We start from the raw sequence: 16,326 nt of genomic DNA, 5'->3' as shown, positions 1-16,326 counted from the left end.
TATTAGGGTAAAATATTCAGATAGGTAAACACTGATTAAACCCCACCCCCTGTTTTTCCTTTTACTGGGTCTAATTCCAAATGGCTGTTGTCCATTGATCTACACTGAGTGGAAAGAGATACAGTATTTGAAGAATGTGCTGTGAGGAGAGAGATAACTTGTACTGTGTTATACACTTGATTTAATTCTGACAACTTAGTGGAGATAAATGCAGGTCACTTCATAACTAAAGTATATAAACAACACCTTAATTACTGATCAGGAGGAGCGATTTGCAGGGTTTGAATACTGACATATACAAATCAACATAGCACACTGCAGACAAAAGAGCAAAATACAAACGATTCCTAATGGTAGCTGAGAAATACTCATCCTGCAGAACTTCCACGTGTTTCTTTTCTCAGATTTGAATAATGTACTGTGCAATGATCTGACAATAGCACATCACACAGCATCCTGAGCTCAAAGCCACAGCTTTGCAGCAGAGGTTAGAGAGAGAGAGAGAGAGGGTGTTACAAAAATAGAGATCCTGGCTGGAATTTTTAAAAGTGCATAAATGACTTGGGAATACACACTCCATTGTCTTTCAATGGGAATTGTGCTGTGAAGTCACTTGCATCTACAGTGCAATAAAAGACCCGTGGTACAGCCATGGCTGGCCCAAGTCATCTGACTTGGATTCAGGCAATGGGGCTAAAAATTGCTGTGTAGATGTTTGGGCTCAGATGTGTGTTCTTATTCATCCTCTGGTTGAGGGAAGGACCCAAACAGGAACATGTGTATCCTGTAGATGACTGCATGGCAGTGCAGATGACGTTGACAGGAGGGTTTCGGCTTTCTGCAGCATGAGATGCTGCTCTGGGAAGGAAGTCTGCTGGAAAGAGATAGGGTCCATCTGATCAAGAAGGGGAAATGCACTGGCTCACCAACCTAGTGAGGAGGGCTTTAAACAATGTTCACAAGGGACAGGTGAAAAAATCCCACAGGTAAGGATGAAAAAGGTGACTTTAACATTTTGGGGAGAACTTGGAATATTACAATAGGGCCATAGAAGCAACAAGAAGGAAAACAGTGGTGGAATCTGTTCAACTTCTTAGATGTCTATACACAAATGCAAGGAGTAGGGGGAATAAACAGGAAAAACCAGAAGTATTAGTACATTAACTAAATTATGACTTAATTCATATCTCTGCAACTTGGTGGGATAAATCTCATGACAGGACTAGTGGCATAGAGAAATATAGCTTGTTCAGGAAAGACAGACAGGAACATAAGAACAGCCATACCGGGTCAGACCAAAGGCCATCTAGCCCATTATCCTGTCTTCTGACAGTGGCCAATGCCAAGTGCCCCAGAGGGAATGAACAGAAAAGGTAATCATTCCCAGCTTCTGGCAAACAGAGGCTTGGGACACCATCCCTGCCCATCTTAGCTAATAGCCATTGATGGACCTATCCTCCATGAACTTATCCAGTTCTTTTTTGAACTAGAAAAAAAGGAAAAAAGGGAGGTGTTGCATTACATCAAGAATATATACACTTGTTCTGAGGTCCAGAAGGAGGTGAGAAACCGTTAAAAGTTTCTATGTAAAGACAAGAGAGGAAAAATAGGGGTGACATTACAGTAGGGGGTCTACTATAGACCATCAAATCAGGAAAAGGAAGCGGATGAGGCATTGGTAGAACAAATTATGGAAATATCCAAAACACAAGATCTAGTAGTAATGGGGGACTTTAACTTCCCAAACATCTGTTGGAAAAACAATATGCCAAAACATAGAATTTCCAGTTAGTTCTTGGAATATATTGGGAACATATTTTTGTTTCAGAAAATGGAGAAAGTAACCATGGAGACAGCCATTTTAGACTTGATTCTGACCAACAGAGAGGAATTGGTTGGAACTTGGGAATCTGAAGGTATAAGGTAATGTGGGTGAAAGTGATCATGAAATGATAGATTTAATTATTCTAAGGAAAGGAAAAAATGAGCACAGCAGAATAAAGACAAAGAACTTTGAAAAATCAGACTTGAACAAACTCAGAGAACTTGTAGGTAAGGTCCCATGAGAAAATATCTAAGGGATAAAAAAGTTCAGGAGAGTTGTTTGTTTCTCACAGAGACAATACTAAAGGCATAACAGCAAACTATCCTGATGCAAAGGAAAGATAGAAAGAATAGTAGTAAGAGGCCAATACAGCTCCATTAGGAGTGCTTTAATTACCTTAAAAACAAAAAGGAACCTTACAAAATGTGGACACATGGATGAATTGCTAAGGAGGAATACCAAAGACTAGCACTAAGCATGAAGGGACAAAAATCAGAAAGGCTAAGACATAAAATCAGTTACAACTAGCAAGGTACATAAAAGGCAATAAGAAGAAGTTATTTAAATACAGTAGGAGCAAGCAAAAAATGAAGGAAAGTGTAGGTCCTCTACTTAGTGGGGAAAGAGAGCTAATAATGTATAACACCAAGAAGGCTCCAATGTTTAATGCCTACTTTGCTTCAGCCTCCACTAAAAAGGTTAATGATGACCAATTAATGCTACCAACACAATTAATGTTAACAACAAGAGGGAAGGAATGCAAGCCAAAATAGAGAAAGAACAGGTTAAAAATATTTTGATAAGTTAGACGTATTCAAGTTGTCAGGACATGATGAAATTCACCATAGGGTACTTATGTATCTAGCTGCAGCAATATCAAAACTGTTAGCAATTATCTTTGAGGACTCATGGAGGACAGGTGAGGTTCCATAGGACTGGAGAAGAGCAATAATAGTACCTATCGTCAAAAGGTGAACAAAGAGGAACCAGGAAATTATAGACCAGTCAGTCTAACTTCAATATTTGGAAAGATACTGGAACAAATTATTGAACAAACAATTTGTAAGCACCTAGAGGATAACAGGGTTATAAGGAATAGCCAGCATTGCTTTGTCAAGAAAAAATTGTGCCAAACCCACCTAATTTCCTTCTTTAACGGGATTGCTGGCCTAATGGATGTGATGAAGCAATAGATGTGATATATCTTCATTTTAGTAAGTTTTTTTGACACAGTCCCACATGACATTCTCATAAACAAACTATGGAAATGTGGTCTAGATTAAATTACTATAAGGTGAGTGCACAATTGGTTGAAAGACCTTACACAAAGAGTAGTTACCAATAGTTCACCATCAGACTGGGAGGGTGCATCTAGTGGGGTCCCACAAGCTTCAGTTCTGGGTCTGGTACTATTCAATATTTTTAATTAATGACTTAGATAATGGAGAAGAGAGTATGCTTATAAAATTTGAAGATGACACCAAACTGGGTAGGGTTGCAAGCACTTTAGAGGACAGGATTAGAATTCAAAATTACCTTGATAGATTGGCGAACTGGTCTGAAATCAAGGAGATGAAATTTAATAAAGACAAGTGCAAAGTATTTCACATAGGAAGGAAAAATCAATAGCACAAATACAAAATGGAGCATAATCGGCTAGGTGATAGTACTGCTAATCCACAACCAACAAAATTTGTGTGGAGCATCTATTGTTCTATTAGTTATTGAATTGATAATTGCAAATTGTTTTATGTGTTTGATCACTGCTCTTGTCTGTGCCAGTGTGTGTGTGTTTTAACTGATTCCTATCTGTGTGATTGGTGTGTCTGCCTATTTGGTGGTGGTGTGTGAGCAGTATAAAAGTGGATTATTACTGTGTTAGACACTGCTAAAAAGGATCTGGGGGTTATAGGGGATCATAACTGAATGAGAGTCAACAATGTCATGCAGTTATAAAAAAATAACTATCTTTCTTGAGTGTATTAACAGGAATGTCGTATATAAGACACAGGAAATAATTGTCCCACTTTGCTCAACACTGATGAAGCCTCAGATGGAGTACTTTGTCCAGTTCTGGGTGTCACACTTTAGGACAGATGTGGGCAAATTAGAGATAGTCCAGAGGAGAGCAACAAAAATGATAAACAGACCTATGAGGAAAGGTTAAAAAAACTGGACATATTTAGTCCTGAAAAAAAAAACCCTGAGGGGGACCTGATAGTCTTCAAATATGTTAAGTCCTCTTATATAGAGGACGGTGATCTTTTGTTCTCCATGTCCACTGGAGGTAGGATAAGAAGCAATGGGCTTAATCTGCAGCAAGAGAGAGAGACTTTTTTCCTAATAACTAACCTAACTATAAAGGTAGCTAAGCTCTCAAACAAACTTCAAGAGAGGTTGGAATCCTCATCACTGGAAATTTTGAAGCACAAGTTAGACAATCCGCGGTGGATGGTCTAGGTTTACTTGGTCCTGCCTCAGTGTAGGGGGATGGAGTAGATGACTTCTTGACATCCCTTTGAGCCCTACGTTTCTGTGATTCTTTGATAAAACTAGAACATCTGTAATTCTGCTGTAAGGGTGTCAGTCACAATCCAATATTGTTCTGCAGACATTGGCCATAAAATATTGTGATAGCCAACAGTTGGCACATCTTTTGATGCCAAGAGATGAAGTCCAGTCAATAATAAGCAATTGGATAGCTTGTCTCTTTGATTGACATGTTGGTTTTTTGTGTTGTATTGAATTCCAGCCAGTTCCAATTGCTGTCTAATTGTGTGAATGACTTAACACCCTAACTGACATGCCATGGTGTCTAGCACAACAATAATTTTACCACATTTTAAATGTGAAAATGAATTTAAAACTGTGAAACATGAAATGGAAGTGGCATTTCACAGGATACACTTTGCTAGGCATCACTGAGCAATAAAAAATATGCTTGTGACTGCGCTGCTCCTATGATCCAGGAAGTTAACAAGCTTCACATTGCCAGCAGAAAGGAATAATTTTCAGACCTGGCTAAAAGTAAAACGTAAAAAAAGCAGCATAATAAAATACATCACTTGTCATAACGCTCAGGAGCTGGAAAGCAGGCTTAACCAGAGAGATCCTCACAGGGCAGCCAGTTCTAGTGGGGTGACTAGACAAGGCCTCTAGCCTACAGAAAAATTATTTCAGGCAGAGGACATTTATTTGTGTTCAGAAATGTAGGGCGCATCTCTACAAAGTTTCACATACCTTCAAACTGGGAATACTTGATGATTTGGGATTGGACCCAATTACCCTGATGATGTGCCTATACATTTATCCACATTTGGCAAAGGTGCCATAATTGCTACTATTTTCCCCATATTTTATATATACATTGACACATTTAAGAATTTCATAAACTGAAAGATGAGTGTACATTATTGGATCATATAAACCAACATAGAAATAAGCCACTCCAGGGTTTACCTTATAGGCTATTGGTGCATTGAAAGTGAACCTTCAAGCAATCAAGTGCATCAATGGATTATGAAAACCCTGATTCAGAAAAGCATTTCTATTCAGGATTGCACTTAAGCACATGCTTAGGGGCTACTGAAGTCAATCAGACTTAAGCATGTATGTAAGGGGATCCCTGTAAACCTTGTACACACCCTGAACCCTCTACCAGTTGGCACCAAGGGGTCCCTGGGTCACAGGCACCCCAGTGTTATAAGACAGCAAATACTAGATAGAAGAATTTTAATTTGTTCAGTATATTATATTTTCCTTGTCAGCAAAATATATTCTCAGTTTATTCCTCCTCATTTAAACACACATCTTATAATAGGACAAAAAGGAATAGCTCAGTGGTTTGAGCATTAGCCTGCTAAACCCAGGGTTGTGAGTTCAATCCTTGAGAAGGCCACTTAGGGATCTGGGGCAAAAATTAGTCCTGCTAGTGAAGGCGGGGGCTGGACTCAATGACCTTTCAAGGTCCCTTCCAGTTCTAGGAGATTGGTATATCTCCAATTTTTACCTTACCTCTCCTGTTTTAGAAAAAAATGCAATGCCTAACCTGTAATATATTAGACATAAACTCTAAATATAGTGACGTATTTTGTCAGACCTATAAAAAGTGTACCTTTGAAACTTTTTTCTTTCCCAACACTATTTAAATGTGTAATTACACAACTCATCAGTGACGCATCACATAAACACTTCACTATTAGAAATGCTTTTCACAGTGAATCATTTAAGTGCTAGAACCCACAGTAAGTGAAATTTTGATTTACTTTATAATTCAGACTCTTAATAGTTGTGTTGGCTTCTTTCTGCACTATGATTTTTATCTGTATTTTATTATGGTAATGACAACAACTAATATGCTCTCTCACATCTGTCTTGTTCTTTCCTGAGGTCAAAATGATATTTAGAGCTAAATGTGGCAAGATATTTTTCCTTATTATGCTTAGAGTATTTTATTGTACTAAATTAACCATCTATATGCATCTAACAGGGTAGCTGGCCCATTAAATGAAACTGGGCTCAGCGCTCCTGTTCCAGTCTAGGTTCCTAGTACGTCGAATAAAGGGGGTGGGCAGCACCTGGGGGCTATAAAAGGCCTAGTGCCTGGGAAAGTCAGAGCAGACTGAGTCACTCAGGAGAAAGCCGGAAATGAGAACTGCTAGAGGCAGAAGGTGGCTCCTGGGAGAAAGTTGAAGTGAGGAGAGCAGCAAGAAGGGTTTGCTGGCTGGCATCCCCAAGCCAGAGAAATAGGGCCGTAGGGCTGAAGGCAGGAAGAGCAGCCACAGACAGAGATGTTTATTAATAAACTATGTTAACAGACTAAAGGAAAAGATGGCATAGAATTAGTGGGGACCCAAGAGGGAAACTGAAGTAAGGGGCTACTTGTAGGGTTGCCCCAAGGCCTTGAGGGAGCACCTGCAAATAATAGCAAATTAGGAGGTCTAAACAGGAAATAACTCATGTCTTTAATATATGCTTGGTAATCATAAAACTCTGGATCAGTATGTCATTACAATAACTAATTTTCAATCTTGCAGGTAAATAATGTGCCATTACATCAGGTTATCTTATTGTCTATGTGTCAATAAAGTGTGAAAAAAATATTAATTCCACCAACTGGCATCTGGCAGATTTCACTTGTTTATGTTTTATTGGATTTATTCTTTTCATTTAAAGCTAGTACTGAACATCAGCCTCCTAGTACCATGGCATTGCTCCACTTAGATATCTTTATTAGGGGACGTTGTAACACCAGACAACATTTAATAATATGCATAGTTCTTTGCAAAGAGATTATTACACTGATGGGGAGTCAAAATTTTAACAAGAAGTTTCCTCAAACATATTTTTCCTCAGCAAAGCTGGTTGGAAAGTGCGGCCTTTTCCCCCATCGAAAATGGCTGCCTCATCTTCCCATTCTTCTTTGTGGGCTGGGTTCTCAGGTCAGATTACATCCTGCATGATGCAGCAGTCTCCTGCTTTGCTGAGTCATCACAGTGCATCCTGGGAGTAGCCTGACCGCAGTGCATCCAGGGAGAGAGTGTCCTGCGGGGGAACCCAGCCTATAGAGAATGGAGACACAAGGCACCCACACTACAGTTCACACGAAGCACAGCAGTGCTATTTCTAAACTGAACATTTTTGGTTTTCTAGTGATGACAAAAAGTTGAAATTTTTCATGGAGAGCAAACACCTCACAAAAAATTTCTGTCGAAAAGCAGGTTGGACAAAAAATTTTTGAGCAGCCATTTTCCTGAGATACTGATTTGTGTGACATTCCATAGGTAAAACAGTCTTTCACCTTCCGTTCCATATTAATAGCTGTCAATTCCAAACTCTTCCACCCCATCCCTCAGAAAAAAACGTCAGTCCCATACTCTTGTACTCTACCTGCCATAAAACCCATCAGTCCCAGCAGAGCGTGCAGAGCACCATTTAAAGTATGGGGGGAGGGGCACAGATTCCCCCCCACACTGTGCCTGAGCCTCCTCTTCCCTTCTCAGGTGTCCCTCTACTAGCAACCTGACCCCTGGTCCATGACCATCCCCTCCCAGGAGCCTCAGCCCTACTGTCCTCTCTGGGAAGCTCCTGCCTTGCCCACCCCCACTCCTTACCTTACTCTGTCTCTCTTCCCAGCCAGTCTGCAGCACTGAGCGGAGCTGCCGCAGTTTCAGCTGTCAGCAGGTGAGGATGCAGCACACTGTGCAGGCAGAGCAGGACCCAGGTGCTGGCTGCAGCATGCTCCTGGCCATGGTGTGTGTGAGTGCTAGTTACAAGATTGCAACACAAGAGGCTGCATGTGTGTGCAGCAAAACCCCTGACAAACAACACACTTGCTCAGCAACTGACCAGAGTAGAAAAACTGGCCAGACTGGTCAAAACACAGCCAAGTAACAATCCTGTTTTCCATATTCCTCTTTGAAAGTGGGCAGGCCATGGCCAGGTGTCCTTACCCCAGCACACAGTCTATGAGTTTCAGACTTTAACCTCACCCCTCTGAAAAACCCCCATAAATCCAAGACTCTTCCTGCCCCCTTATCAGAAAAATTCATCAATTCCAGTCTCTTCCCTCCTCCCACCATATACCCATCAATTCAATTTATTTATTCCCTTAATTAATTTCTTACACTTATCCTGCCTATTTCATTAATCCCTTCATCTCCACCCCAAATTCCACCATGCTTTCCCCATTCCACCACCTCCTGGAAGCTTCCCTAGTTATCTACCTTCCTCACAGCAGCAATGGTGGCAGGCTGGCGGGCAACCTTTAGCCTCTACTGGCAGTGATGGTGGAAGCTGAGTCGTCCTGTGGCCTCTGGCTATGTGGTGGCTGGTCACATACGTAGCATGAACCTCTAGCGTAGGCAGGTTGGTAAATGGGCCTCCTTTGGTTCTTGAGGTGGATAGATCTTCTCCTATGGTCTTTTCTAGCTAGTGAGATAAGGGAAAGGTCTCACCTGGGCGTAGTGGATGGAGGGTTCAGGGGTACTATGATGCCAGCACTTTAAACCCTGGGCTGGGGTTCAGTAGGTAGGCCTCAGCTGTGGGAGGGACTAGCTGTGGTAGGCTGCAGTATCTTAGCCTTGTCTCCTCTCCAATGCTTTCTCATATGGTGTTGGAGCAACCAGAGAGTGGAATTCAGGGACTACATGATGTGTTTCCTTCAGTCCTTCCTACATTCATGTACACGTAGCAGCACTGGTGGCAATGCAGTTTTCCTGTGTCTTCAGCTGTGGCTGAAGCAATAGCAGATACCACCTACAGTTCAGCAGAGGCCTGAGTGAGCAGCAGCCACCTCAGTCCCATCCTCAAAGAAGACTGAAAACCGTACCAAGCAAAGCTGTTGGTAGTATTTTTGGACATGCCTTTGAAACACTTCTCACAAATACAACCTTTCCCTGTCCACCATGACCACATGATTGTGCACGAGGCCAGCTTACACATTTTGGGGGCAGTTAGTGAGAAGAGTCTTTGGGCTACACTTCAAATCTAACCGAATCCTTCTGTGTTCAAAGAATGTGTGTCTGGAGGCATGGGGAATCTCTTTGTGCCTCTCTCACCCACAAGCCTCCTGCTATATAAATGATACCCAGCTGCTTGTTCCTTTCAAACGTAGTGATCTGTTACATCGGTTTATGTCAATATATGTTTTCTGGGCTAACTTCTCAAGGAAAAGAATTAGCAAGGCTGAGATTCTCCTTCGTGGGGCTCCAGATTCACACAAGAGGTGGGTCTTGAGGTGATCTTATCTTTATGGCACACCCCAGAATAGCTTTTCTTGTCCTCCTGAGGAAGTCTTGTACATGGCAGTAGCCCAGGCCTGCAGTAGTTAGGGAGGCCATGATAAAATATTTGACGTACCATAATGTTGATGCAGTGTCTGCATGACAGCACCCCTGCAAATGCACAGACTGGCTCCCATGTATCATAGTAACCGGAGAAACCCACATATTAGTCCAGAATTCTTGAGTTACTTTGAGCGACGAGGTGGGTAAGGTAATATCTGTTACTGGACCAATTTTGCACATTCCTTTTATGTGCTGTGGCTCAAAGGCACTTATATATAGTTTGTGATTATAATTTTTTTTTATTATTAGCTGAAGTGGATTTTTGTTTGCAAATCTAACCTATGAAATTTACTAGCTTTTTGGGGTCAGTACCCCCATTTCCTAGCTGTTTATACAGCTCCTAGCATAATGGGCCCAAATGTAGTTGTGGTCTTAAAGTACTACTGCAATATAAACATTAAAGAGCAATAATAATAATTACACCTGAGGAGTGCTTCCACAGGCCATACTCCATTTTCAGGTTGAGATTTACAAGACTTTTAAAATACAGCTGTTTATCTGCCCAAAAATCATTTTGGAGTAAAATAAATTAAATACCCTCATAGGCCAGAGATTCTGCATACAGTATGTAAAGAGAGTAAATTTGACCTGACAGTGACTTTTTTAGAAGAGTGGATTATAGTATCCAGTAAAGAGAAAAGAATAATAATATGTATTTAAAGGCTTTTCAGATCCACCACCATAGGGTCTGAATGTCTTAATAAATTTATCTTCCCCCATACCCAAGGATGTAGGTCAATATTATTGTGCCCATTTTACAGGCGTGTAAACAGGCACACAATAAAAATCAGTGATACTGTTTGCCCAAGGTGACACTAGACGTCTGTAGCAGAGTTAGGAATAGAACTCACATCCTCTAAATCCCAGTCCAGTGCTTTATCTTAGAAGAAGACTATCCCTTCTCTTGCTTAGCACCTATGAATCCCTTTTCGTCTTCAAAGTACTGTAAAAATCAATTAAGCCTGACTGCAGATTTGAGATAGCTGGATAAATGTAATTACTTATTTTACAGATGAGGAAACTGAGAAGAAGTGAAGGGACTTATCTGAGACTACAGGGAGGGAGAGGAATTATTTCAGCTCAGTACTAATGTGGACACGAGAACAAATGGATATAAATTGGCAGTCGGGAAGTTTAGGCTTGAAATTAGACGATGGTTTCTAACCATCAGGGGAGTGAAATTCTGGAACAGCCTACCGAGGGAAACAGTGGGGGTGAAGGACCTCTCTGGCTTTAAGATTAAGGTTGATAAGTTTATGGAGGGAATGGTTTGATAGGATAACGTGATTTAGTCAATAGGTCAATAACGTGCCGCCACTGGTAATTAGTACCGAGGGTCAATGTTGGGATATTGAAAGTCTTTTTCCTGAGTGTCTGGCTGGAGAGTCTTGCCCACATGCTCGGGGTTCAGCTGATTGCCATATTTGGGGTTGGGAAGGAATTTTCCTCCAGGGTAGATTGGCGGTGGCCCTGGAGGTTTTTCGCCTTCCTCTGCAGCATGGAGCAGGGGTCGCTTGCTGGAGGATTATCTGCTACTTGAAGTCTTTAAATCAGGATTTGGGGACTTCAAAAGCTGAGTCAAGGGAGAGAATTATTTCAGGAGTGGGTGGGTCAGCTTTTGTGGCCTGCATCTTGCGGGAGGTCAGACTAGATGATCGTAATGGTCTCTTCTGATCTTAAGTTCTATGATTCTATGATTCTATGATACAGAAAGAGTCACTGTTAATAGCTGGGATAGATCTCAGGAATTCCTGGCTCCCTCTATTGTGCTCCAATCCCTAGATCACACCTGTCTCTCTCTAAATCTGGTTGTCCTCTCTCTCTCTCTCTCTCTCTCGTGTTTGCAAGAATAACTAATAAACAGTGGAAGTGAATGATATGTTTTGTCACGGAATAATGAAAAAGTATTGATGGCAATGTAATTTGTTTGTATAGTTTTATAATGCTATAGGCCAATATTTCTGCATCCTTCATTATGGGTATTTGTGCATTGAAAACGTAGCCCTATATATCATATTTTCAGGATAAGAAATCTCTTTATCAAGTGGACTATGACTGTATAGGCAAATGGAGCAAACATTAATTTTCTTAGCAGTGCCACCACCACAGTCTTACATCCTTATTTTCTGACAGAGGTCACTATGGTTACTCTATGTTCCTTCAAAAAAAAAATCTACCTTTAAAGCATAGAAAGGATTTTAGCATTCCTATAAAAGACAGCATCAGCAATGAGAGATTCGCGTGTGCAGTGAATGCAAGATCAGACAACAGATGGCAGAGCCACTTGTGTAATTCAGTTGGAGACCGGGCACTTTTCAGGCTTTATATCGCTCAGGCTTTATATTGTCCTTTACGTGAATACGGGGCAGAATGCCACTTAAAAGTGATTTAGGCACTGTGGAGCCTAAGTCTCATTGACTTTCAATGAGACATAAGCTCCTAAGTGATTAAGTGACTTTTGAAAGTGGGAAGTAGCTATCTAAGGCACTTAGAATTTGTGATTAGGCTTGGACAGACTAGATTTTTATGTTAACTGTTGGTAAACTTCAATTTCACCATACACACATAACCCAGTGAAAAAATATTTCTAATGATAATAATTGAAATGTACAGGTAGGCAAAGTAAGAAAAACGCTGCTTGAGAACTTATTATGGTTTAAGGATATATGCTTTGTATAATTTGACATGTTGATAATTTGTGTTTTAATGGTTATAAAGCTTTAACTTTATAAATCTCAATGTTCATTGACATTAAATAATTATTATCTAACCCAACCCCTTAATTTCCCACAACTGTGAACATTTAAAGCAATAAAAATTGGTGGGGGGAGATTAAAATCAAATTCTGCCAACCCTACTTATTATGCTGAACAGGGCAACACCTTTAAAAATCTGTGCATGTATCAGGGGTAGGTCTACACAGCAAAGAAATACCTGCAGGTGGCCTATGCCAACTGACTAGACTTGCAGGGCTTGGGTTGCAGGGCTGTTTCATTTCTGTGTAGACTTCTGGGTTCAAGCTGCAGCCCAAGCTCTGGGACCCTCCCACCTTGCAGGATCCTAGAGCCCAGGCTCCAGCCTGAGCCTAGATGTCTACACAGCAATGAAATAACCCTGCAGCCTGATCCCTTTGAGCCTAGTTGGCATGGGCCAGCTGCAGGTTTTTCTTTGCTGTGTAGACATACCCCTAATAGCTTCTAGAGATATCTCCAGACATGCTTTGGAGAAGTCCCATAGCTGTTCTAAAGTACACTAGGATCAATGCAGAATTGTCCCCAGAATCAGGGAGCAGCAACCAGTTACTTTGAACTTCCCCCACCCCCCTCAGCTGCAACCAGTAGGCAATGAGCACCGCTGAGCTGAGCACTTGTACCCAATATTTTCTTAACACTCAAACAATGATTAATTACAATGTTCCTTTTGTGACAGTTCAGACAAATAAACACTGTTCCCAGCCTAATAACACCATTTCATTTTTCATAATGTTAGAAATGAGATATGTGAAATGATCCATACATTGATTTATTAATAGATTTTTTGGAATTCAAAATGCATCTGAACAAATACACATTGCTACATTTTTAAGCCAACATTCAGAGTTTGTTACATCACTTTTCGAAGGAAATGGCCACAAGGTAAAATTCACACAAATAATGCAACTCAGCAGATGACCTTTCCAGCTGACAAAATCTACAATATTTTGAGAACAAACATCTAACCAGTTACTTTACAGCAAAGAAAAAACAAAACTGGACCACTGTTCGTTAGAGCACAACCATAACAGCAGAAAATAGGCAAGCCCTACATTTGGCAGATATCATCAGATGTTTGTTGCCTACATTAATTGATTAATTGAAGCAGAGGGACATGCACTGCTACAGTGACTGAGAATGATTTCCCAGGACACTCTTGAAAATGAAATGACATCTCAAGAGATTACTTCCTGCTGAAGTCATTTTAAATAACTATATTAAAAATAAATTAGAGTTTAAACATAGGGCCTGATTCTCTTTTTCACGAATGGCCCTTTATACCTGTAGAGCAGTGTAAAGATGTCTTAAATTACATTTTAAGACCCGCCTTATATTACCAGAGTGGTGTAAAGTGGTCCTCATGTAAATGATAATCAGGCTAATAAAATGAAGCTATGCCCTGCATTAACCATAAGGATATCTTTTAGACCAAAGATGAGTATATGTAGGATATAATGCTGCCATCCTAAAGACTTGTTGCATGTGTGCATGCTTTCAAAGCACAGAACTATTTTTGTGTTAATCAAGAGCAATCTGATTAAATCTATAGTTTTACAAATGGGGAATTAACCAGCCGAAAACATATTTATATCAATACAAAACGTTATGATATTGTAACTTTGAAAACAATGCCTATACTGAACAATTTAATCTGCTTCACTTGGCTTGCACTATTTGAAATACACATCTGTTTACATTATGAACATGCTGATACATTTGTCTCTTTTGCTTTTATAACAGAAATGCATTGCAAATTATTTTAAGCTCACAGTTAAATGTTAGATGCTAAAGTTGAGGGTACTTTCCTGAGCAGTTATTTATTAATTTGCTCTTTGAAAGGAAGTTTTTTTAATTCCTGATCCAACTCCATTGCGAAAGGACCTTTTAATGAAAGACTTCTCCGGGAAAGGTTTTAGAAAAGTCAATTCTTCACTCCTGTCCAGCTTGGCTAAGCAGCTATTCAGCAGGATGAGACAGTAATCAGATTTCCTGGACAGCTGGCAATTCAAATAAAAAGGATTATTGCTCAGAAGATTAAAAAAATATATATCACAGATCAGAAAAGCCATAATTATGGATTTGCACATTTGCTGGGACTTGCCCACTGTAAAAAGCAAAGCCCAAAGACAAAAAAGTCATTTACACTTAAAATGACAAGGATTATCGATTATTTGCTTTGGATTAAAAGTATCCAAATTGGATGTTTTTATAGCTTTTCTGAAAATGCAAGTGGTGTTTTACCTGTATAAAATTCTGATATTTCTATAGTTATATTTATGATCCGAAACATGTTATTTTCTATGTAGCACTACTGACGTTGTCTGTTATGGCAGGTGACAGTCACTTTTCTCTACAGTACAGTACACATTTGCCATTATAAAATAAGATTTTTCTATTAATAATTTAACAGCAATTTCACTACCGTTTACATGAAATCTATTTAGTTTAAAAGATAGATAACACCAGAAATGGAAACATCTGTAATGCACAGCAGCTTTGGGAGTTTCTCTTCCACTATTATAGTTACAGTCATGATTATATTTCTTAATACTGACAAAAATATTTTTTATTATTTGCATTTAAGTAGTCTGGTAGCTTTCTCTCTCTCTCCCCCTCCCCTTCTTTCTCTCACACATATACACACAGAGCTTTTACTGTATCTTACAATTATTAAAATGTATAAAATACATACTGAGGAAGCAATAATTAGCTATATTTTCTATCCTCTCATACAGTAGTTATATAAAGCCTTTCATCCTATTACACTAGCAGTCAATAGGGGGTATCTATTGTACTATATACATACCATATATGTCTATGTGTACGTATCTTCAGATGTTTCATTAATGTTTGAGAAGTCACTAAATATAAAGCCATGAGGTGAAAAATCTGGCTCCAAAGAAGTCAATGGCAAAACTCCCATGGAATATTAGTATTGATCTGATAATTATTTATAATAATACCATCTAATACTTAATAATATTCTCATTAATAGTCCTCTAAACATTTTACAAAAGATGGGTATTATTATTATGATTTGCCTAAGATTACCCAGCGAGTCTGAGGCAAATTCCCAGTAACACACCTCATCCACTGCATTACACAATCTCTCTGCTTATGGCTTTCTTACAAATGGATATGATCCATTTTTATTAAAAAAATAAACTCTTCAAAAAGCAAGCAAATTCCATCTCAAGATTTTAAGGACACCACTGCAACCCATACAAGGATTTGTACTAATGGATAACAAGGTCATCATTCTGTTAATCTTATTTGAAAGTGAAAGGCATTGGGCATATATTAAACAATTAAAAAGCATTTGACATACTATGTCATTGCCATAATGAGAGCTGAAATGAAATATGGCTAGTCAAATAGCTCATAATAGGTCTAAACAATATATGATCAAAGATGAAACAGGATTAAACAGTTACACAAATAAAACATACACACAAAAATCAGAAGACTGATTGATGAAGATTAATTCGAACTTCACATCAACATAAAAAGAAAACAGCCACACAAGTAGATACTATTTGTAGTGGAGATAGATTTCATTAATGAAAATCTGGTGATATAAAATACATGCCTGAAAGGGGAAAAAAAAGGAATCCCAACTAAGATTCCAGGAAATAATATTCTAGTTACAAATAAATACAACAAAATACTTTAAATAAAACTACTTCCTAACATGGAAATTGAACATTTAACTACTTAATTACTATTTGGAGCAAGACATCTAATTCAGAACATGTTTGCATAATCTTTCATGAGGTACTTTATATAACGTTTAATATTCTACTATAGTAATTTCTCCCATCCCAAACATCAAATATTGGCATGTACTACCTTTAAAATATCCTGTTTGCTTTTACTTTACAGAATTTTATTAAAATACATA

General features: G+C 39.2%; 1 protein-coding gene across 5 annotated transcripts in view; it reads right to left on the bottom strand.

Moving 5' to 3' along the window:
• Positions 1–7,278: 7,278 nt before the first annotated feature.
• Positions 7,279–16,326, bottom strand: part of NPS (neuropeptide S) — a 60,005-nt gene continuing 50,957 nt past the window's right edge. For 4 of the 5 annotated variants that reach the window (XM_039546418.1, XM_039546419.1, XM_039546420.1 and 1 more), the window contains 2 exons: positions 8,551–8,755; positions 7,279–7,386 (listed from right to left, as the gene is read on the bottom strand). In XM_039546418.1, the coding sequence (XP_039402352.1) occupies positions 7,316–7,386; positions 8,551–8,755 (276 nt within the window). In that variant the 3' untranslated portion in view covers positions 7,279–7,315. Of the gene's footprint in view, positions 7,387–8,550; positions 8,756–13,176; positions 14,423–16,326 lie in introns of those variants that run through there. The other variant, XM_039546422.1, reaches the window with a different exon arrangement.

The sequence above is a fragment of the Mauremys reevesii genome, linkage group 7, assembly GCF_016161935.1.
Source record: "Mauremys reevesii isolate NIE-2019 linkage group 7, ASM1616193v1, whole genome shotgun sequence".
In the NCBI taxonomy this organism is placed as follows: Eukaryota; Metazoa; Chordata; order Testudines; family Geoemydidae; genus Mauremys; species Mauremys reevesii.
This window is presented reverse-complemented; position numbering and strand designations above follow the sequence as displayed.